Source organism: Metarhizium album (assembly GCF_000804445.1).
Source record: "Metarhizium album ARSEF 1941 chromosome Unknown scaffold_43, whole genome shotgun sequence".
Lineage (NCBI taxonomy): Eukaryota > Fungi > Ascomycota > Sordariomycetes > Hypocreales > Clavicipitaceae > Metarhizium > Metarhizium album.
This window is the reverse complement of record NW_024467617.1, coordinates 27707-49265: the sequence shown is the minus strand read 5'-3', so window position 1 is coordinate 49265 and position 21559 is coordinate 27707. Positions and strand designations below refer to the sequence as shown.

The window sequence follows — 21559 nt, the reverse complement described above, 5'->3', positions numbered from 1 at the left end:
GTAAAAGTGTCCCGGGAGGGGCTTTGCTGTTGATCACGATCCTTTTGTTTGATGCTGGCCGCCGAGGCTCACCCGGGTGCTCAGCAGGTGATGCTGGAGACGCCTCTTGTACTGTCATGTCATATCTTGTCGGGCTGGAATAAACTATGTGGCGCGAAATACCAATGTCATGTCATTTGAAAATATCAACACAACGGTCTGTTGGCCCTGTTTTGACGGCCCAGAGTCTTCCCCGTACAATGCGGTGCTTAAATGCGATTCCTACGTGAACAAGTCGGCCTGTCAAATTTTCCAGATCCAAATGCCCTTCATGACTGTCGGGTACGTTGTCACTTGGAAGCCCTCTTTTCAAAGACGGAATTGTCCTCCGTTGCGGTCATGCGGATCCCCGCCATGGCTCATGGGGCTGGCCGTCAGAAATATCAGGCCGTTGCCAGGCCCTATTGCTCCGCGACTCAATGGGCAAACGCGATGGCCTTTGTGATGGACAGCTTTCCATGCCAGGACAGTACTTGGGGAACTGGCTCGCGGAGCCCAAATACCCGACATGGCATGCCTCCCTAGCCTGACGACGATCTCTCAAGTTGCCGGGATTATCTCGCGGCGGGCGACCTAGAGGGCTAAAATAGTCGGGTTTCGTATTTGAGAAATAGCCGGATGCTTGTCTCAGTTTGGACCAGATCACAAGTCGTCACACTTGGACAAGGCGAACAGGTATGGCTGTATACAGGGGGACATCCAGAACAAGGGGGGGGCACGATGCAGGGTAACAGTTCTTGGACATCCCCCGTACATGCTATGCTACATGGGCATCAACAAGCCAGGTACCAGCGTCGCAGGGTTGAAAACGGCATGTCGAGATGTCTACCAGACCGGCCATCCTCGGGCAATTCCTACACGGCCAGCCAGCTGCCGTGTTTGACTTTTCACAGTTCCGCACTTCTTTGTCCCGACAGCTATTGGGGACTTGTTGCTCACCAGACGTGAAAGTACTCCAAGGAACTTCCACCTGCTTGGGGATAGTAACTATTCCCGTGGCCAGGGAGGTTTTCGTCCAAGCACACCTCTGCTTCTGCCCCTTAACTCCGGATAGCCAATAGCAGGTCGGAGGGCGCCAACTAGTTGCGGCCCAACATGACGCATGCAGCGCTCGCCATGAATGACGAGCCTCGTGGCTACTCATCCCGGAGAGACAGTCGGTGTTGGTGCGGAATCACAGACAATTCTCATCACCAGCCGAGTAGGGGGCAAGCTAGAAAGACACACGTCGCTTCGCCCGTGCTAGCGAGCCATTTCGTGCCTGATCCCAAACCTGCGCTGGCACGAGTCGGACGCTCACTGGACGGCGCAAATATCTGCATCTCCCTCCGAATGAATTCGCCTACGCATTTGGAAGCACTCCCCGTCTCCCCTGCTCAGTAGTTACCTGCTCCCCGCATTCCTTTCACACAGGCACCACGCATCGTGGGACCCGATTGGACGCACTTGGGTTCGTGAACTTGGTAACAAAGCCCGGCGGCTCTTTCTGGGTGGCCATTTGTTTCAAGACACTGACTGGCCCTTGCTTGACGAGCAGGGGTTGTCCAACCATGGCTGCCCAAGGAAGGCAACCAGATTCGATGGACGGAAATGAATCCAACCACCTGCGCAGTGGGCGTTGAATGTCGCCAAAGATACGACCCTGCGGCACGTGCGAACAGAACACCCGGCTCGATTTGGACCTCAACTCTGCAGGCTGCCAAGGATCAAGGAGAGGCAGCCGTGCCCGCAGCGCCAGGCACAAAAAGCCGTCATTTCAGGGACGACTTCACCGCGTTGGGTCTCCATCACGTCGCCGGAAACACGGTTGGGCAAGTTGCCCATTCTCGACGTCTCATCGGGGGCATCACACGTCGAACATCGTTCAGGGTACCAAGTGTCGGGCACATCTGGCGGAGGGCTTGGCTTTGACTGCACAAGAATTTCACATACGTCGTAGATGGACGTCTTTATAGGTTACCTAGTAGTTCTTCTTCCGTGGTCTCTTTTCCCCAGAGAAGCAAATACGGGTTTCGACTCAGTAGCTCCTTTCTCGTGCGAAATCGAATCTTCCCCCCGCCTTTCCAGCTCATCGTTTACCTTACGTTGCAATGTCGTTGGGAGATACTGCTTTGCAAACTACGCCAGCGGCAGAGGCAGATGCCGCTTCACCGCGGACGCTGGAGCTACGCAGGTAGCCGGGCCCGACTCCCAGCCCATTCACGATGCGAGAGTGCTAATACGCAGACTGGCGTGCTTCAGAACTCACGAGACGGGAGGCACAGGCTCCAATGGACGGCCGCGTTCCCACCAGGCCATGCTGACACGATACGTCAACGAGTTCAGGCGTAGCCAGGTCCCTGTGTCGGAGCGCCTGGCCGCAGATGCAGCTCGCTCCTCCGGCGGCAGCACCTAGCGCGCGGTGCTTCTGTCGATGGATACTGCGACTGGCGTCGACGATGGGGGCGGGCTATTCCGGCACGGGGCATGACCAGCCGGGCGTCGGGTTCGAATAGTCGGTTCGCCGTTTGATTTTGTCGAGGGCAATGCCTGCGTGGAGCTGTATCAGGAATCAGGATCGGATCGCTTTGTACCATCAGCCTCAGCCTCGGCTTAAGCTTTTTTTTTTTTTTTTTTTTCAGATGCCACAAAGGAAAAGGATACGAAAATGTCACTCATGACCAAGCATGCCAATCAGCCAAGTGGCGCGATTTGACGAGTCGAGATTCCACGGCTGCAAGAAGAGATTGGCCACGTCTGCCCACGCAAGTTCCCCGACGGCCAGGTAGATGAGAATACGCTCCACGGCAGGTGCCAGCAGTGTCCGGGGCGTGAATTGGGCATTGGCCGCGTCGACGTAGAATAAGGAATGTCGTGGTTTGGTGAGAAACACCCGCAGACAGATGGTGTTCTATGTTGCCCCTCACTCATGGTACGGATACAACGACAACACCGGACTGAGATGGGCATACTGGAAAAACCACTCGACTTTACTTTTACCTGATAGATACCCATTAGCGGTTCGAAGCGGCAGCCAGCAGGCTTTTCAATGCGATTGTAGACATGGATCATGTGTGATGCCATGTTTCGGATGTCCGAGGTCCGTGCGCGAGGGCGTGTAAAGTCAGTTCATCAAACTTGGCCAGAGATCTTCAGATAGCCATTCGATCATATCTTTTTGTTCTTATTGGACATGTCCCGGGGCGCGCGTGGGAAGTCAATGGGGCACCAAGACTAAAGCTGGCTCGTCATTGTTGAGCAGTTGAGGCGCGCAACCGGTTGAGCGCGAGATTCATCACGACGCAAGGAGAGACAGCGTGCGACATAGTTGATGCCCGTATCAGTCATGCTTTTATTAATAGGGCCCCTCGAGGAACAGCTAGCCTGGCCATTCCTTCGGTTTTGGGTCTCGCAAAGCCGTGGCTCCCGACATGGATGAGACGACGTCCGAGACGAATTAAATACAAAGAATTATTAGTCCGATAACGAAACGTCTAAGGAGAACACCCGGGGATCCTCTCCAAATTGGCACAAGTGATTCTCGTCTTGTTTGCGAAATGCACAACGATGGACCTGTTGCCCATGAAAGCCTCGGTGCCTTCGTCCAGCGACGAGTACGGATCCAAGTACTCGTCCACGAAGGGATCGTTCTTGACCTCGCCGTACTTGCCGCTGAGGTCGCCAACCTGGCAAGTCTGGGGCGCACTGGCGTTGCAAGGGGGAGTCTCGCCTCGTTTGTACGGGTCAAGATGGGCGAGTGTCTTGGTGCAGTTGCCGTCCGAGGGGACAGGATTGACGTGGATGTGATAGACTAAGTGAAAGGTGTCAGTGAGCTGGTCGAGGAAGGGCCTGCGTGTCGTGTCTCGGGTTGAGTGAAACGTACGGAATGGCCCGCCTTCCTCGGGGAGGTTTTGGAATTCGACGCGATACAGGACGCCGACGCCGTCGGGGCCGGGCGAGGCTTGAACAGACCCGCGAATGTTGCCGTGTAGGTTGCCGCGATGGAAAGGTTGGCTTGGGAGGACAGCTTCGTAGATGGCCCTGGCATTGTTGTGGACGACGGGGGCGTCGCGGGTGGCCTGGGCGAGGGCCGCGAGGCCGGCGACCAGGAGTGACAACATCATGGTGGTTGGTTTGCCTCACGGCAGGCTTGGGTATAAAGACAAGGGGCGAGTGTATTCCCGCACGACCTGATCCCATCCACTGACTCTTGAGTTGGTTGATGGCCCTCACAGGCAGCACTTTGTACGATCGGATTGTCTGTCGGTGGTGCGCGCTGCGGGATGAAGTGGGAGGCTAAAGAAGAAGTTTTGTGGAAGCGGCGCATGCACTCTTTAAGGATAAGAAAAAGTCAACACGGAATCGACGGCTTCGTACTCCGTATCCTTCCAAGCAAGGGCGCGAAATGAGCAAAGTTGTTGTCAAAGAGTAAGACAAGGGCTGTGCGACAGTCAGCTTGTGTGGCGCACAAACCTCGACGACGTGGGATTGCCATGCTCGAGCAGTCCTTTCCACTTTTTATCCTCCTACACCCCGCTGCAGCCCGCTGGGTACAATGTGTATACAACTTTAATCGCAGCTACGACGCACGCTAAAAACCTTGTGTTTGACGCTTTTTTGGTTTCTTTTTCTCCAGACCAACATGAATCCAGCGCCGCCGAGGCGTAACTAGACGGGCTATTGAGCGAACAATGTCATCATTTCAGATCTGGCCGGCCTGTATTAGATGGACGCTCTACGGAGCATCCGGTGCGCATCCATGAGTGCGGAGTATTTGGAATGTACGGGGGGAGTGCGGTGGCGGCTGGCGCCTGGGTGGGTCGGGCCGTCAACGGTCGGCAGGTGCGAACATGAAGATGAAGCTTGAGTGTTTGCCTGGCACTTGCTCGTCCACGGTCTGGGACGGACGCAGCAAACCGGTTGCGCTTGCTGTTGCATCCGCCCCGGTCCTTCCGGGCGACAACGGCATCTAAAACCACCCGACGACAAATTGGAGTTTTCTCTGCAGGTCGTGCGGATAGACGGTGGTACGGAGTACGGAGTACGGAGTACACAGTACGGAATAGGACCGCTTGCAATGCTGCTGCACAGACTGTTGGCCACGGCAGGCCGCACAGCTCTGGGAAATGAGCCCCCATCCAAGTCCTCGCTCGCCCGGTCGTCGTCGGTCCGACCGAGCCGAGGCCTCGGTGTGCATTTTATTTTATTTTGATTTTGCCCTGCGTCTTCGAAGCCAGTCCGCATGTCGCTGCAGGCCGCCGTGTGCTACCAATACCGAGTACTCCGTGGTCCATGCAAATTGACATGTCGGGGGAACGCTGCGGAAGTCGGGGCTCGCCAAGCCAACAGATGGACGACAGCCGGCGTCATGGGCTGGGTGGCGGGGAGTGTAATTATTATGTTACCGTGTCCGCCACGATCAGATGGTGGTGACAACTGGCGAGTGATGAGGTGGGGCGGGCTGCTGCTTTTCTGCCATTCGTGAATCTTGATGCCATACGGAGAACGCAGCACGGAGCTTCTAATAGTGGGGCGCTTCACGGGTACCCATCGCTGCCTTGTTCATCACGAATGCCATCACGTGCCCGCCCCTTCCCACGGAGCGGGTTTCCAACTCGCTGGCTTCGCCTTTACAAGATGATGGACACGCGAGCTAGTTCTATTACCATCCATCTTGGCGTATGCTTTGCAGTCGGTGCGGCCTGCGGAACCCAAAGACGCAGGCTTTGCTATTTCCATGTCCAGTCCGTGCTTGTCAAAGATGCCCGCGCGTTGCCTCCACTGCCCGCCGTGGCCCACGTTGCCTCGCCCTTCCTCAGTGTAAACATCATCACTTTTCTTGGTGTTTTCATTTGCACGTGTTGCTTGGACATGATTCAAGCCCCTCGTTGTGCCGACATGATAGTCATTCACGCCACGTCCAACTTGAGCCGTGACAACAACCTGTACCTGTAAATGAGCGTCTACCGTAACATCTTTCCTGCAATGCTTAGCCTCCTGGTAAAGTTGGGGACACCGCATTTTTTGCCATGGGACCCAATATGTACTGATCGTGCCCGCCCCACTTTAGATGGTTCAGCTAGCAAAGCCCTCACCACCAAAGGTGGTGGTCATCAGCAACGCAGCCACATCAGCAATACAGCCACTTTTTTAGCTTGATAACTTGATTAACCTCTTTATATATAACTAATATGCACTCTTTTCTAGTAAATCTAACAGACAAGTTTAATGCTATTAATAGGCCTTTTTTTTTAGCTTTGAAAAAGTGTGATAACCATATGGACTAGCCCTATTGGGCCATAGCGGGTGCCAGCCGCGGTCATCCCGGCGGTTTGCCGGACCCCTGGCCATTGAGCCAAAAGAGTACGCAATACTCCGTAGACAAGCTGCCCAACTCTTGTTCATCTGGCACTATATGGGTCACAGGCTATGTTGTCCCATTGCATCCGTATTGCATCGCGTCTTTGAGGTCGAGCATAGCTCAGACCATAATAATAGTAAAAAGTACCAAAAATCCAATACTTTTAAAGGTCTGACCGGGCCCCACGCCTCTGAACGCTTGGACGAGCGTTGGGTCTCTGACAACGGCAGATCAGACTCCGTCGTGATGTGCCTCGACTGTGTAGACACATTCCTCCTTTGCACAACTGCGTTGCGTGATGGAGCATGATTTACCGGGGCAAGGGCGGCAGGGCCACCGAGCCGAACACGGTGTCAACCGTCATCGGGAATCCGTCAATCCAAAATCGAACAGCACTGGCTCGGGAGCCAATTGAAATACTATCAACTACTCCGTACGTCGGGAGGCCGGGCGTACAGAGCCCGCCGCACGGAGTAGCCCTAACTTACTACCAGGCGTGACTACAGCCAAGCCAGCCTTTGTAACTACCCCGTACACCAGGTCCGGACTTGGCATGCGGCAAAAGACGATTGAGACAGCAGTATGCACTGGAGATCGAGAACATGGAGAACTGCAGGGGGCGATTCCTGGCCTCCGGCCAGCGAGCCTTGGCGTCCCTTGACGAATCAGTCATGTGCGGGCATGGGTGTAGTCCACTTGAGAAATGCGTCATCTGGGCTGCCGTTATTTCGGCGTGGCCCAGCCCACGTTGGTGTTACGTATGTCCTACGAAGCCGGACCTTTCTACTATCGAAAAAGCATTGCTCATTTATTGCCCGGCCCGGCCCATACTCACCGGAAATTACTCGCCCCGTGATCACTGATCAGTACTCCGTACGACCGACCGCCCATCGAAGGGAACACCTTCTTGACATAACATGGGGTTTCGGAAAACTTGACCTCTTCCCGATTCGCTGCATCATTTCCACAATCCAGCCTTGTTACGGAGTACTGTTCGCCCAGTCAAACACGCCAGGTAGCGGCAGCCTTGTAGCACCCCCAGCCCAGCCGTTGGGCCGACCCGTCACATCCTCAAAATAGCCCATCGATTGGCATCCAGATGCCTGTACGGTCCTAGCGGCCGTGGAAGGGGCCGGTGAGGAGCCAGCGGCACAAGCGAGCTTGTATTGGCAGCCAGGCGACGCTACGCACCGCCCCAAGGCCAGTCCGTGGGGAGTCAGGACTCGTGACGAGGACACGCCCAGAGGAGAAGCCGGGGAAGCGGTAGGACACTCAAGGCACCTTGGCCGCTGCTTCTTTCTAGAGCACCGAGTGCCGTCCGATGCAGGGGCTCAGAAGAATGCACACCGCCCTGCCGTTGCTCAACGACTCACGGCGCGGACCGTGATTGATCTGGGGGTCTGCGTCTGTATTGCACTTGAGATGCAGCACTTGTGATTGGATGCACATCATGATATTTGGTCAATATAGCACATAGCCATACTGGCAGAAACTATATCTATCAATGGTGACTTGACAATTTGCCGCAGCATATGAAACAACACTTTTTGCCACTATAGCCTACCCTGAGTTGCTGCGGCTATCTATCAGGTTGGCCACCAAGTCATGGGCCAAAGAGATACAGCGCCAGCGACTCTCGCCAATGTCTTGGACAACCAATCTAGAAGTGTGCCCCTTTTCGCCTCATGGCGCAGGACGTCTAGTACCTAAAAGTAGCCTGTTCTGCTCCAACTGCCTGCCATCCGCGAAATCCCGGCCGCAAACAGACTCCCAAGGCCAGAGACCAATCGCGGCACAGCCAAATGCCTAGCTGCATCCTCGCCAATCCGCTGGCCAGCCTCCCCGCATTGCTCCGTCATCTGTCTGCCTGTGCTCTGGAGTCTGGAGTCGAGTCTCTGAAGTCACGTCGCCGGAAGCGGGCATCCACCTGCGCGGAACCAAGAACCTGGACTCGATTTGTAACCTGCCCCCTTGACCGTCCCTACAAGGTTGATCCGAAATCGAGGCTCATGGCGAATACAAGTGGCTTCCATTGCTGCCGTTTTGGGCCGAAAAGGACACCGGGGGAAGGGGCACCAGCGCGGTCCAGGGAGGAGGGAAGCCTGGTGACGAGGTTGGACGTGTTTCTGCTGACGTTTGGGTGCATCTCCCAGAGTAAGTCGTGGAGGCGCCCCAGACGACACGTGTGCTGGCCGCATCGCCGCTGACTGTTGTTGTTGTACGGAGTAGTTATCAAGTAAGTCCTCTCCCGGGACCGGACCCTTGTCCGAATGAATGACATGCCCAACCACCAGCGGCCGCAGGTTCCTGGACCAGGCCAACATCAACAACGCCTACGTGTCCGGCATGAAGGAGGACCTGGGGCTCTGGGGCAACGAGCTGAACCTGTGTGTTTGCCCGCGATTGCACATGCCTCACCGTCAGCTTGACCGGGAGTGCTGATGCCATCCGTCCAGATTCACCACCTACTTCAACATTGCGTACTGCATCATGCTCATCCCGTCCCAAGTCATCATGACGTACGTACGGCCGAGCTGGTGGCTGCCTTCGCTGGAAGTCATCTGGGGTGTCATCACGGGGCTGGTGGCCACGACCACGAGCGCGAGGCAGGTGTACGTGCTGCGGGTGTTTTTGGGACTGTGCGAGAGCGCGGCGTATCCCGGCATGATCACGCTGTTTAGTGCGCACCAGACTCCCGAGTCCTTGAGAGATTGACTCGCTGACGACTGCCAGTGTCCTGGTACACGCCGCGGGAGATGGCCAGGAGAATCGGCCTCTATCATTCCTGTCAAGCAATCGGCCAGATGATGTCCGGGGCGATGCAGGCGTCTATTGTCAAGACCATGGATGGTCGCCACGACCTCGTCGGCTGGAGGTGAGGAGATGCCGTCGACGTTTTGGCGGAGGGCGGCGGCTCACGCTCCGTGTAGGTGGCTCTTTGTCGTTGATGCCATCATCACCGTGACTTGGGGCTTCGCGGGCTACTTTATGATACCGGATTCCCCGCGGAGCCCCAACCCGTGGGCATTCTGGTTCACGAGGCTTCATTCCGAGCTTGCCCTCCGTCGGCTCGAGAGGGAGAATCGCTTGGACGCGAAACAAATCACTTGGGCCGCGGCCAGGCACGTCTCGTCCGCTCCGCTCGCAGACTTGCATGCAGGGCGCTGACTTTGGCTAGACGCACGTTTTCAACGTGGCTGGTGTACGTCGTCGGCACCATCTACATTGCCATGGTTCTCGGGACGTCGGGATACAACTACTTTGGGCTGTTCCTGAAGTCCATCAGAAACAGCGACGGTTCGCCGAGATGGACTACGGTGCAGGTCAACCTCATCCCCATTGGCGGCAGCGCCATCAACGTTGTTTTTGGTGCGTCTCCCGCTCCGTTACTCGTCCTTTGGCGCGGCTGACTTGGGGTTCCAGTTTGGATCTGGGCATTCTTGTCCGACGTGTTGAGAACGAGATGGACCTTGATTGTCGTGCAGGGTCTGTGTTTCCCGGGCCCCTGCCGAGCATGATTTCTGACACATGTCAGCGCTCATTGCCATCGTCGTGGCGGTCATTCTGAGCCTTTGGACGACCAATCCGGACGGCACTCCCCTGCCGGCCGCATATGCTGCCTATTTCATGTCCCATGTTCCACTTGGCACTGCGCCGCTCATATGGGCGTGGCTCTCCGATCTGTGGGTTTTGTCAAGCATCGGCGAGCGCTCTCGAGTCCGGACTAACGGACTGGCTTTGAAGCGCACCACAAGAGCCCGAGGAACGATCGCTGACCGTGGGTGCCGCCATTGCTGGCTACTATTCTATTTCGGCATGGAGCCAAGTCCTGGTCTGGCCGGCTAGCCGGGCACCGTATTGTGAGAATCGTTTCTGCGGCCGCCCAGAGCATTGCTGATGTATCTGTAGATAAATACAGCTGGCAGTCGTCCATTGCTGTATGCGCGCTCGTCGTCGTTCTGGCCGTTTGTTTGCGAGTCGTTGACGCAAAGCACCTCAGGTGCGGACCGCGTCTCCCTCTGGCTGTCGCTGCTGCTGCTAACTCTTGGGGACAGACCGAGGAGGGAGGCAGCATTGACGATCGCTGCTTCACCCTGAAGAACGACCCCATTCCGAAGGTTGAAGACGCAAAGATGGAGCCAGGGGCTGTCATCAGACCAGTTTCAACCACCCCAGCGTAGTCAAGGTCTTGGCCGGACGCGGAGAAAATGTGAACTGACAAGAGGCGACAGGTGGCAGTGCACCTTGTAGTGTGATCTGGTCGGTTCTTGCCCAAGATGCGGGAGCCAAAGGGCTTGTGTCGTGACTCGTTCCTCGTCTCATCTCGATGTAACCCTAACCCTTGCACCCCCTAGCCCATGAGATCTGGAAGGAACGCAAGGTAAATCACACCGTGATGTGCAAAGACTGCGCGGGAACAAGAGATCGGTGTACTCTTGTACTTTGTTTTTCAGGCTGAATGGACTTGGTATTGCTCGTGCAGCTCCTTGCCGCGAGTTGGCGGCGGGCAGACACTTGTGCCAATTACAACGGAGGAGTCCATCATGAATACTGGCAGTCTCCGCCCATTGGCCATCCATGTGCTCCGTGTATCTGCAGTCTTTACTTGTGGCTCGATGACTGTGACTGTGTCCGCAAGAACTGAGGGGAAGGTGCATATTTGCCTTGAAGCCGGCCCCGACTTGTTTCACGGCTCTGGGGTGACGTCGAAGAGTTCCCCAGCCCTGAGTGGCCCTCTCAAACCATTCAGCTGCTGGTTGAGCTACTTGCTGTCCTTTTCCGCAATCCCGAGTCCTTCATCAATCGGCCGTGGTTGCGTGGATGGCCGCTGTGCATCGTCCCAACTCGACACTGCGTCACAGCACATCCTCGCTACTGGCATTCGTCTGTTGGACACGACGCAGTAAGCAAGTATCAGGATGAACCGCGTGTCGAATCGGCTCTTGGCGACACCGCCTCGGCCATCGCCCGCGCAGACAGCCTTTGACGCCGAAGTCGACGTGCTGATTGTCGGGAGCGGTGCGGCAGGTCTGGCGGCATGCTTGCGCGCACACTTCCACGGCCTCAAACCACTGGTCGTCGAGAAGACCGACAAGATTGGCGGCAGCTCGGCGTACTCTGGGGGCGCGTTGTGGATTCCTCAGAGTCGGCTCGCCAAACACGAGGGCATCAGCGACAGCAAAGCAGAGGCGCTGAAGTACATGGAGGCAGCCATCGGGCGTGTCGGGCCAGCATCAACACGGCAGCGGAAACTCGCCCATCTCGAGCAAGGCCCGCTGATGCTTGATTTCCTCACGAGCCTAGGCTTCCGGTGCAGGCTGAGCCAGGGCTGTCCCGACTACTACCCCAAGCTGCCAGGCGCCTCGACTCGGCACGGCAGGACAGTTGAGCCCGGTGTTTTCGATCTCAAGGCGCTGAAGAAATGGCAACCGCTCCTCCGCCCGGGCCCGCTGCGGCAACTACCTGTTTTCATAGACGAGGTGGGCAGTCTCACGAGCATGGGCTCCTCCGTCAAGGACTTTGCCCGAGGGCTGAGGTGTATATGCAGGGTCATGTGGCTCAAGGCAACGGGTCGGGAGCCGGCAACCATGGGACAGTCTCTTGTCGGGCAGCTTCTTCACCTGAACCAGCAGTCTGGTCTTGCCGTTCAGCGCAACACGTCGCTGCTCGACATGATACAGCGCGAGGACGGGACCGTCATCGGAGCCACGGTGCGGCAGGACGACGGGATCCGGAGCATCCGAGCCCGGCGCGGAGTGCTGCTCTGCGCAGGCGGCTTCGCGCACAACCAGCTCATGAGGGACAGGTACGGCCCCGCGCCGGCGAGCACCCGGTGGACCAGCGCGTCCGAGGGCGACACCGGCGATGCCATCGGCGCCGGCATGAGGCTGGGCGCTGCCACGGCCCTCATGGACGACGCCTGGTGGGGGCCGACGATCCTCGATCCCGTCCTCGGCAAGCCCTTGTTCGCGCTGCAAGAGCGGTCGCGCCCGTTCAGCATCATCGTCGACTCCACGGGCTCGCGGTTCATGAACGAGTCTGCGCCGTATACCGACTGCGGCCGCCGGCAGTACGCCAGAAGCCGTGAGGTGAGCGCCATCCCGGCGTGGCTCATACTGGATGCCAATCATCGCAAGCGATACTGCCTCGGCAGTCTGCGGCCTCGGCAGGAGGCAAAGGAAGCTCTGACCCGAGGCCGGCTCTACAAGGCCGAGTCACTTGAGGAGCTGGCGGCCAGAATCGGCCTTGATCCGTCCAGGCTGCAGTCGACGGTTTCTCGATTCAACACCATGGCGCGGGACGGGGTGGACCGAGACTTTGGCCGCGGAGACGACGAGTACGACAACTACTACGGCGACCGGAAAGTCGCGCCAAACCCGAACCTTGGCCCTGTTGCCGTGGCCCCTTACTACGCAGTGTCCGTCGTACCGGGAGATTTGGGCACAAACGGCGGACTGGTTACTGATGAGCACGCGAGGGTGCTGAAACCAGATGGCTCCGTCATCAAAGGGCTGTATGCCACGGGGAACACCGCTGCTACCGTCATGGGAAGGGCATATCCCGGGGCTGGATCTACGCTCGGCCCGGCTCTTACGTTTGGTTACATTGCGGTGAATCATATGGCTAGCGGGGCGAGGGAGTAGCTGCAACGTTCCGGATCAATGATTGCATGCGAGGGTAATGGCTAGGCAGGGAGGATCATCCTGTAATGTGACTCGATTTATGCCTCAAACAGCAGGTACGCCGCCCTGTCGTGCGTCACATCTGTGTCCGGCTCTGGCACGCGCTGTTTCCCTGTGCCGCACACCTCGGGCTTAACCTCACTTGACATCTCGAGCCTGGATGCCGTGCCATCGAGCTCTGGCAGCCAGGGGACAAGTAACGTCACGGATGTTGGTGACACAAGGGCTCGGTCACAAGACCTAGGGCAGAAGGCTGCTGCATAAGTAGAAGCCTCTGGCCGCAAGGACCTTTCTGAAAACCAAGGACCTTTGATACCAACGTGTGTTGTACGCGAACCGCGCCAAAGCACCACGAGCCCTCCTCTTGCACTGCTGCAGACGAGCCCTTGTCACAAGCAGCAAGGGCTGATATCACAGCGGGGTATGTTATATCCCGCGGTCTTAAGAGTCGCTTTGTTCCTCAACCTGAAGGACCCGACCATTTGAGGGCTAAATGTGGCCTGGGTGACTGGCGCGTCAAGATGTTGATGCCTGAGCCTCGTCAGGTCCCTTGTGCCTCGGTGCCCGGCCGCTTGAGTGGCCTATGAGGGCATCGTCCTCACTGCAGCCATTATGCATTGCGGCTCGTCATGTGGTCGAGGCCTTGTTGACCGCAGGGTTTGTGCAGCACCGGGGCCTGCCTTCTCTTCTTGACCCCCTCGTCTCAAGGTTCGTCAGCTTATGCACCTTGTTCACGAGAGGCTGGGCGGAACTCGTTTTCTGTCTTGAGCCGCCTGTGCTGACATGTCGAAACGGTAGTCCCCCCGATCAAATGGATGCAATATTGTTGCTAGGAGAAAGCGGCATTCAGTCCGCATCATGTAACGCACAACATGTTCTCTGGAAGAAATCCGGCGATGCTCGACCGGCTTGGATCCCTCACGAGTGCAGCTGTCTACTCCGCGAGCAACTCCAGGCCGCTGCCGAGCGTCGCCGAGAAGGGAAGTCAATGTCACATTGGCGACGCCGGCTGAAGGGCAGGATTCCATGGCCTACCAGTCCGAGCGCGGTGGACCAACAAGAGCCATTCTCCGATGGGCAGAGGGTTACACGACATGAATCTGACAGCGTCCTCCTCATGCCGCTCGTCGTCGTCTCACGTCACCTCGTCTTGTGCCAGCCGTAGGAACGGGCCAGGGAGCGGCTCTACATCGTAAGATTACGCGCCGTGCATACCAGGAACAAAACATCATTTAAGAGAGCGCATCTGCTGCGGAAAGCCGTGAGAATCCAATCCTCAGACAGATCATCTGCAAACCCGCGACCCTTGACCCCGAGCTTTCGCCACTTTGTAGGTTACTCCAAGTCTTATAAGTCCAGACTTGTCCAGACGGCTGACCGCTCGTTTGCCCTGCAGACACAATCAAGATGCGCTTCTCCGCCCTGGCCGTTGCTCTTCCTGCCCTCTTCACCGCTGTGGCCGCGGCAGGTGACGGTGGTGCTGCCGGCCCGGCTCTGGATTCTCGCGCGCCTACGGAGTCCGGTTCCTGGTGTTACGCGCCGCGGGGAGAAGCGTTTTGGGGCCAGGCATCCTCGGACTGCTGCGGGCAGGTTGGGGGCAGTATGCATAGCGACCGCCGCTGCTTTGGGCTGAACAACAATCCTTCGGCATGCAGACAGTTCTACCGCTGCTGCCAAATCAAGTACAAGTCTGGGAACCATGACGGCGACAGGTGCTATTAAGTGCTGGGCGGCGCGATGCTGAGAAGGATCCATCGCAGCGTGCATGATGACAAGCTTGCATCGTGTCCTTGTTTGGCATGTAAACGGTTGTACTTGTCGTGTGTCTACAAGGGAAAAGAAACGAGGGATTGCTCAGAATGCCATTCTCATGGCCATGCCCTACAGAACATGTATATTCCTCCGTTGTCATGTGCCAACTTGGATAATAGTGCAAATTGTTTCCTTGGAAACTTGGAGTTCCGTGCCCACTGGATGCGGCTGCTCTGCCGAGACATGAAGTCACGATTTTCTGAACACTGCGGAATCAAATCTGCGACGGAACACGTAGAGACTGACAACCAACTCGGTTTCCCATGCCGTTGATATTCGGAGGAGGCAATCAGTTAGTCCGGGCTTTGATTTTGCCGGAAGCGACGTGTTGTCAGCAGCAACCTTATGCAAGGAGATATAGCCATGCTACAGTCTACGCGTTCAGCACTGCTCACTACTCGCCGCATGAGGCAGCTACGAGAGTTGGTAAAAGATCAACTTGCACCGGTGCAGAAACCTGTCCAGCTAGGAACCAAGACTCTTTTTGTGTACAGAGCTCGCCTGTCGCCCAACCCGGCTTGTTTCAATAGGAGGGATGGTATTCCCGTCCTTTTAGTGCAATTTCTCACTGCTTGGCTCTGAGTCCCAGACAGACAAGTCCAACAGGGCAAATAGAGTGATGTAAATTATCAAATTGCGTAATTGCCTCATGGGTGCTTTCCACGTCTTGCATGTTCGAGCATGTCTGGGGTGGTTTGGAGGAAGTTGGAGTAGACCTACGCAGAATGTGTTCTCTTTTGGCCGACAGACGAGATGAGGACGCTCGCTCAGGTCTGGTCCACATCATCTCACGCGCGGAACGGTACCGGCCTACATCCAATCTTGGCCTGCATGTTGAATCTGGCGTGTTGTTGTCTATTCCGTGACTCCGTTGCTGGTTCCACATGCAACCTTGTGTCAGGGGAACCTCTCTGGCTTCATGGACGAGTCAACGGTAACCGATGCGGGATGAGAGTCCGCCTCTTATCAAGCGAGCACTTGTCTGGCTGCAACAAAGAGTCCTGACTCCTGGCGGAGCTTGGAAAGAAGCATTCAAAATTCAATACAATAATCAGCTTCAAGTCTCCCCGGCTCTTGGCTCATCGTGACGAACGTAGACTCAAGGTCTCGGCATACACGTGATCGGTGTGCCTGATACCCTGAGGCATACCAGATGCCCCTGCCCCCTACGCTGGGCTCGGGGTCTTGGGACCATTGCGGCTTCGCGATCAAGTTATGTGACTGACCGGTGTTGGCCGCCGTGGGTCCGTGGCCTTGGAGGCCTGACTGTCAGACGAAAAAATGCGCATATTTTCGTCTGCCAACACCCTTTATATGCCATGCGACACTGACCAAGTGACGACGTTGGCGAGCCACTCATCTTGGAGATGGAATTTGGCGCATTCACCTGTCCTTGCCGTCTCTGCGCAGAATCCAAACGCACAGCATGCGGCGACCAAGTGAAGTCGATCCCGACGGCGACGCGATACTACTTCCCCGACGCTCAAACTTGCACCGTCTGACCTGGCCAGACGCTGACTGCTACAAGGTTGATGGCATGGACACCAATGAAGCACCTACACAGACGCAGCATGGCAGGCGGCAAGAGGTGCACTTTCGTCCCTCTTCAAGGCGCTCGACTCGCGCACCGTCTGACTTTTGTAACATTCATCCGAGGGCTGGAAGGGGGATCGCTCTTGTCGAGATCGGACCGTCTGAGAAAGCTTTGTTCAAAGTCACTGTTGGAGGTTTTGCGTCCATTGAACTAGCTGTTCCACGATTTAGTTAGGGCGCAAAGGGTTGCAGCAAGGTCTGTTCATGTATGCTTCTTGGCTTGCTCCCACAGCAATCAATGGACAAGCGCGAGGTCGGATTTGATAGATTTTCTTGAAATCTTGAATCCTACGCCAACCGGAGCACAGGGAAGCTCGTCGAGGATTGGCTACAGGGAAAGCGACGGAGTGAGGCTCTCCCTGTTCCACGAATAATTCAAAGTGCAACGCAAGAAGCGGGAGAAAAGAGTATCATAGTCGACGACTTGCGCGGCGTAAGCCTCGCCAACTACAAAGCTCAAGCAAAGTTTGCCAGTGCCGTGAAAGAATATTCAAGCGGCCATTGGATGAGATGGTCTGTTTGGGCATCCGCCAGCCGAGCTATGCGTACGACGATGAGACAGCCTTGCACGGCATCAAGTAGGCACTAGCTCCTTGACCGCAAAGGACGTTGCATCTTTTTCCTTCTTGACTAGCGGCGCATGTTTAGCCGGTTCGATAAATCCCCCACACTTGCGCACATCTTGTTGCCAGCCGGGGCCAAATCGTTGGGCCTTCCAGGATTGCAATGCCGGCACTTTGACCGCACTGGGATCCAGCCCCTGTCGTCAGAGTTGCTCGGAGCGTCACGTCCGCTGGTGAGAAAAGCGAGGGACTATTTACAGACAGCGCATCGGCATCTAGGGTGTCAAGAACAAATGTTGCAACGTCTCGGGGTTACAACAAACCCTCGCCCTTTGGCTCATGCGAACTGCGGTCCCGCACAATTGCTTCCACGGCGGGACTCCAGCTTCAAAAGCTCCCCAGAACTACGCAAAGCACCAAACTGTTGAAGCGGAAAGGGGCGGAATGGCACGGCGACGTCGGGCGATGACGGCTGTGGCGCGTCCACCGGCAACCCAGCAATGTCATCGAGTCGCAAGGCGGGGTTCCATGCACGACGAGCGGGATACGAGCAGTCCTCAAGCACGGCGGCACAAAGAGCTGTAAAGATGCGCGCGCAAGTTCAGCCAACATGTTGACTGGACGTCGTCACATCATCGAGGCGGCCGACGATGAACTGAGGGGTGAGCAGCTCCAGCAGCTGAGCCGAGGGCTGCTCCGCTCGTCGACGCGGGCCAAAGGGGTGCCCACTGAAATCTGATTGGCTGACGAGGATTCAATAGGGATTAGTTTGGGTAGTAGCTTTGTACCGCACTCGCGTACTTTGTCAGCGCGAAAGCTAGACTCGGAAGACGATGTTGCGGGGAACAGTCGGTCAGGAAGCGGCCGGTCACACACGCGGCAACGCCCCGATCCCGACGATGAGGGAAGAGGCAGGAAACACAAGATATAAAATTGGAAGCCGTTGTGAGTAGCCTTGATTGCGCGCAGCAGCCCCACGTTATGGACTAGCCCGATCGGGCCATCGCGGGCGCCAGCCCCACCCGTGCCGGTGGTGTGCCGGACCCCTTGACCTGGCCGCCGGCGCGAAGAAGTGGGGCTCCCTCAGGTAGGTCAGCCAGTCCATGCGGCGGCACCACCCCCGCGGACATCGGCTCAATAGTGTCACTGTAGAGATGGATCCGTCATCCCGAGGTCGAGCCCAGGAACCCGTGGCGCATGCGGCTGGTCAGGGGCTGGCCGACGGGGCCTGGGGCCAAATCACCACCACCCCGTCTCGGCAAGAATCAAGAATCCCAGACTGTGCCTGGCCCGATGTGTGCCTGCCCGGCTTCCAAGCTGAACTCGGCCGCCATGGCCCATGGCCGTGGGCGCATCCAGGCCGCCGTTTGTGTCTAAACTTTATTCCCCTTTGCCGTGTATCCGCCTGTCGGGCCGGTATAGCCTCAGCTGTCCAAGCTTGGCGTGGCGTCGCGCCACCTGCCGGACCATCACCACCCGGCACGCAGGTGCGGCGCGGAGATTGGGAAGAAACGACGCTCACACGTCCCTCTGGATGAGTTCGCACCTTGTGGTCTCATGGCAACGAGCAGGGTACATGCCTGAGAATCCGTCCCGTTCAGCTGAGCCGTCTTACGACGCAGTACCAGGCCATTGTTTGGGGTGGCCACAACCAGTTGACGTCTTTTGCAACGTGCGTGTGGTGGGAGGCCTCGAGTTCTGCCTCTTGAATACAACAAGTACACATGTATACATGTATATACACGCACGTCTCCAGTGTCTGTCCACGCACTCCCCGAAACTGGCGCAAGTCGTAAGGGCAAGCCGAGCTAAAGAACTAAAGCCCTTCGCGCCGCTCCCGGTTGCCACCTTGAGCCAGTCTTTTTCATCTCTACTCACTAGTCCCTTCCCCCAAGCTGCTGCTCTCCTCCCACGTTCCAAATGCGGCCCTCTGTGTTCTCGCGGCGTCTGGCCGTCTTCGCGGCCGTCGCTCGCCTTGCGGCGGCGGCCACTACCGTCTCCAGCACAGTCCTGATCATTGCAGCCGACGACGAGTCCGTTGCCGCGGCGAGTCCCGGCCTGGACGGCTACGGAATTCCGTGGGCCAAGGTCACCATCCCCCGGGGCGGACGACAGCTGCCCGAGCTGAACTCGACGGCCGCGGCGGGCAACTACGGCGGCATCATCCTCGTCGGCAGTGTTTCCTACGAGACCAACGGAACGTACAGCAGCGCCATCACGACGGACCAGTGGAACCAGCTCTACTCTTATCAATCCGCCTTCAAAGTCCGCATGGTCCGCCTTGCCGAGTATCCTGGTCCGCAGTTCGGTGAGCAACTCCTCTGCCGTGCACCCCGACCTCTTTGCGAGTCATTCTGCTAACTCGGCCGAGGCACCACCGCACTCGGCGAGTGCTGCAACGCCGAGGAGCAGCTCATCAGCATCAACAGCAGCGTGGCCTTTGCAGGGGCAAATCTCAAGACGTAGGTGGCTCCTCCTCGGTCTGATGCCGCTGCCTCTGTTGCTGATGACCCGGAACCGGTGTAGCAACGCGCCGGTGAGCACTCTTGGCCTCTGGCACTATCCCGCCCAGATAACCGACGCGGGCGTCGCCACGGCCTTTGCTGCCTTTTCCACAAACTCCAAGTTTCCCACCGAGTCCGTCGCGGCCGTCATCAACGACATTGACGGCCGCGAACAGATGGTGTGGTTCGTCGACTTTGCTCCGGATTGGTCTCTCACGTCCAACTACCTGCAGCACAGCTACATCCACTGGGTGACTCGCAGTCTCTTTGTCGGCAAACGAAAGGTCTACCTGAGCACGCAGGTGGACGACGTGCACCTCGCGACCGAGATGTATCTGCCCGCCAACACGACCTTTAGGCTCCGGCCGGAAGACCTCGACGCCCACGTTGCCTGGCAGAAGGACATAAACGGCCGCCTGCCTGCCGGCTCCGACTACTGGATGGAGCTCGGCCACAACGGCAACGGTGACATTGAATCGGCCGTGACCCTCGAGTCCCAAGCCGGAAGCACTGTCGAGTGCCGTCCCGATGCAGCCGTGGATTACATCTCGCCCCCCGACACCCCCCTCGAGTGGGCGAAGCCGCCCGGCTCGGGAACCGACCTTTGGCCCTCGTCGTTCCAGTCGTACAACTGGTCCAAAGATTGCGCCAGCTTGGATCCCCTGGCCCGGTGGTTCCTCGACACAAACAACCTCAACGCCTTTGGCCACGTCTCTCACACCTTTTCCCACGAGGAACTGAACAACGCCACCTACCACGACGCCACCCGCGAAATCTCCTTCAACCAGGCCTGGCTGGCCCAGATGGGCATCTCACAGGCCGCCAGGTTCTCGCCGCACGGCCTCATCCCCCCTGCCATCACTGGCCTGCACAACGCCGACGCCATCAACGCGTGGACGGCCAACGGCATCAAGTACGTCGTGGGCGACAACACCCGGCCCGTCCTGGTGAACCGGCAGAACCAGTTCTGGCCGCTGGCCTCGACGGTAGACGCCAACGGCGCCACGGGCATCTACATCATCCCTCGTTGGGCCACCACCATCTACTACAACTGCTGGTCGTCAGACTGCACCGTGCAGGAGTGGAAAGACACCTCGGGGGGCTCTGGCACCTTTGACGACCTGCTCAAAGACGCCCGCACGACCAATGCCGCCCACCTGCTGGGCCTCAAGCCCGACCCCTACATGTTTCACCAGGCCAACCTGCGTCAGACTGACATGCCGGTCATCGCCGTGGGGTCCGAAACCAAGAAGATGTCCTTGATCATGTCTTGGGTCGAGACAGTTGCCCAGGAGATGGTCCGCCTGACGAACTGGCCTCTTGTCTCTCTGAAGCACGACGACACCGCCGCCTGCTTTATCAATCGTATGACCCTGGACGGGTGCAAGCCCCGGGCAGACTACACGTACTCGGACGACGGCACGTCCATCACCGCCATCACCGTGTCCGCCCAGGATACGAGCTGCAGCGTTCCCGTCCCCGTCACCATCCCCGGGGGCAGGACCGTCTCCGCCAGCAGCGGCTCTCCAAAGTCGGACAATGTCGGAAACGAGCCGCCGATCATTTGGGTTACATTGTCTGGGTCTCCGGTGACGCTGACGTTGAGCTCGCCCGTCAGTGGGGGGGGGGGGGGGGGGGGGAAGGGTTTGTCTTGACCAACGCAGCATGTCCCAGAGGCACGTTGCCCGTTCATCAGGAGGTGTTTGCGGGGATGCATTTCCTGTACTTTGCCACTTTTTCTTCGTTGTATAATTACCACCTGCCATTGCTCGTACAAGGGACGTCACCTTCGTCGGTCGTGACTGGCGGCACCCAGCATCCATCCATCCATTGCTCGGTCCTCGGCACCTGTGTATTGTATGAGCATCCATGCATCTGTTCGCGACGAGCCTGCCGGCTCCCATTCACCCTCCAACCAGGACGCGGCGGCAAGCGCCCACGTGCCCATGCGCGACTCGACAGCCCGAGCAACGGGCGTCGCCACGCGCCCGTGCGAGGAGGCCTGGGATGGAAGAACTCTCGCGT

General features: G+C 57.5%; 4 protein-coding genes across 4 annotated transcripts; 3 read left to right on the top strand and 1 right to left on the bottom strand.

Annotated features, from left to right (window-relative positions):
* Positions 1-3512: 3512 nt before the first annotated feature.
* On the bottom strand, positions 3513-4142 carry MAM_08100 (Cu/Zn superoxide dismutase-related protein; the record flags this gene model as incomplete). Its single annotated transcript, XM_040826898.1, has 2 exons — positions 3513-3829; positions 3902-4142. 2 exons carry the CDS (start codon positions 4140-4142, stop codon positions 3513-3515), a joined length of 558 nt encoding a protein of 185 aa, XP_040675092.1.
* A 4511-nt stretch (positions 4143-8653) lies between these two features.
* Positions 8654-10560, top strand: MAM_08099 (Major facilitator superfamily domain, general substrate transporter; the record flags this gene model as incomplete). Its single annotated transcript, XM_040826897.1, has 7 exons — positions 8654-8766; positions 8836-9059; positions 9113-9254; positions 9558-9748; positions 9915-10062; positions 10124-10239; positions 10289-10560. The coding sequence occupies 7 exons, from the start codon at positions 8654-8656 to the stop codon at positions 10558-10560; spliced, it is 1206 nt and encodes a 401-aa protein (XP_040675091.1).
* A 738-nt stretch (positions 10561-11298) lies between these two features.
* Positions 11299-13023, top strand: MAM_08098 (FAD binding domain-containing protein; the record flags this gene model as incomplete). Its single annotated transcript, XM_040826896.1, has 1 exon — positions 11299-13023. The coding sequence occupies one exon, from the start codon at positions 11299-11301 to the stop codon at positions 13021-13023; it is 1725 nt and encodes a 574-aa protein (XP_040675090.1).
* Positions 13024-18950: 5927 nt separating this feature from the next.
* Positions 18951-21286, top strand: MAM_08097 (uncharacterized protein; the record flags this gene model as incomplete). Its single annotated transcript, XM_040826895.1, has 4 exons — positions 18951-19338; positions 19402-19492; positions 19557-21147; positions 21209-21286. 4 exons carry the CDS (start codon positions 18951-18953, stop codon positions 21284-21286), a joined length of 2148 nt encoding a protein of 715 aa, XP_040675089.1.
* Positions 21287-21559: the final 273 nt, after the last annotated feature.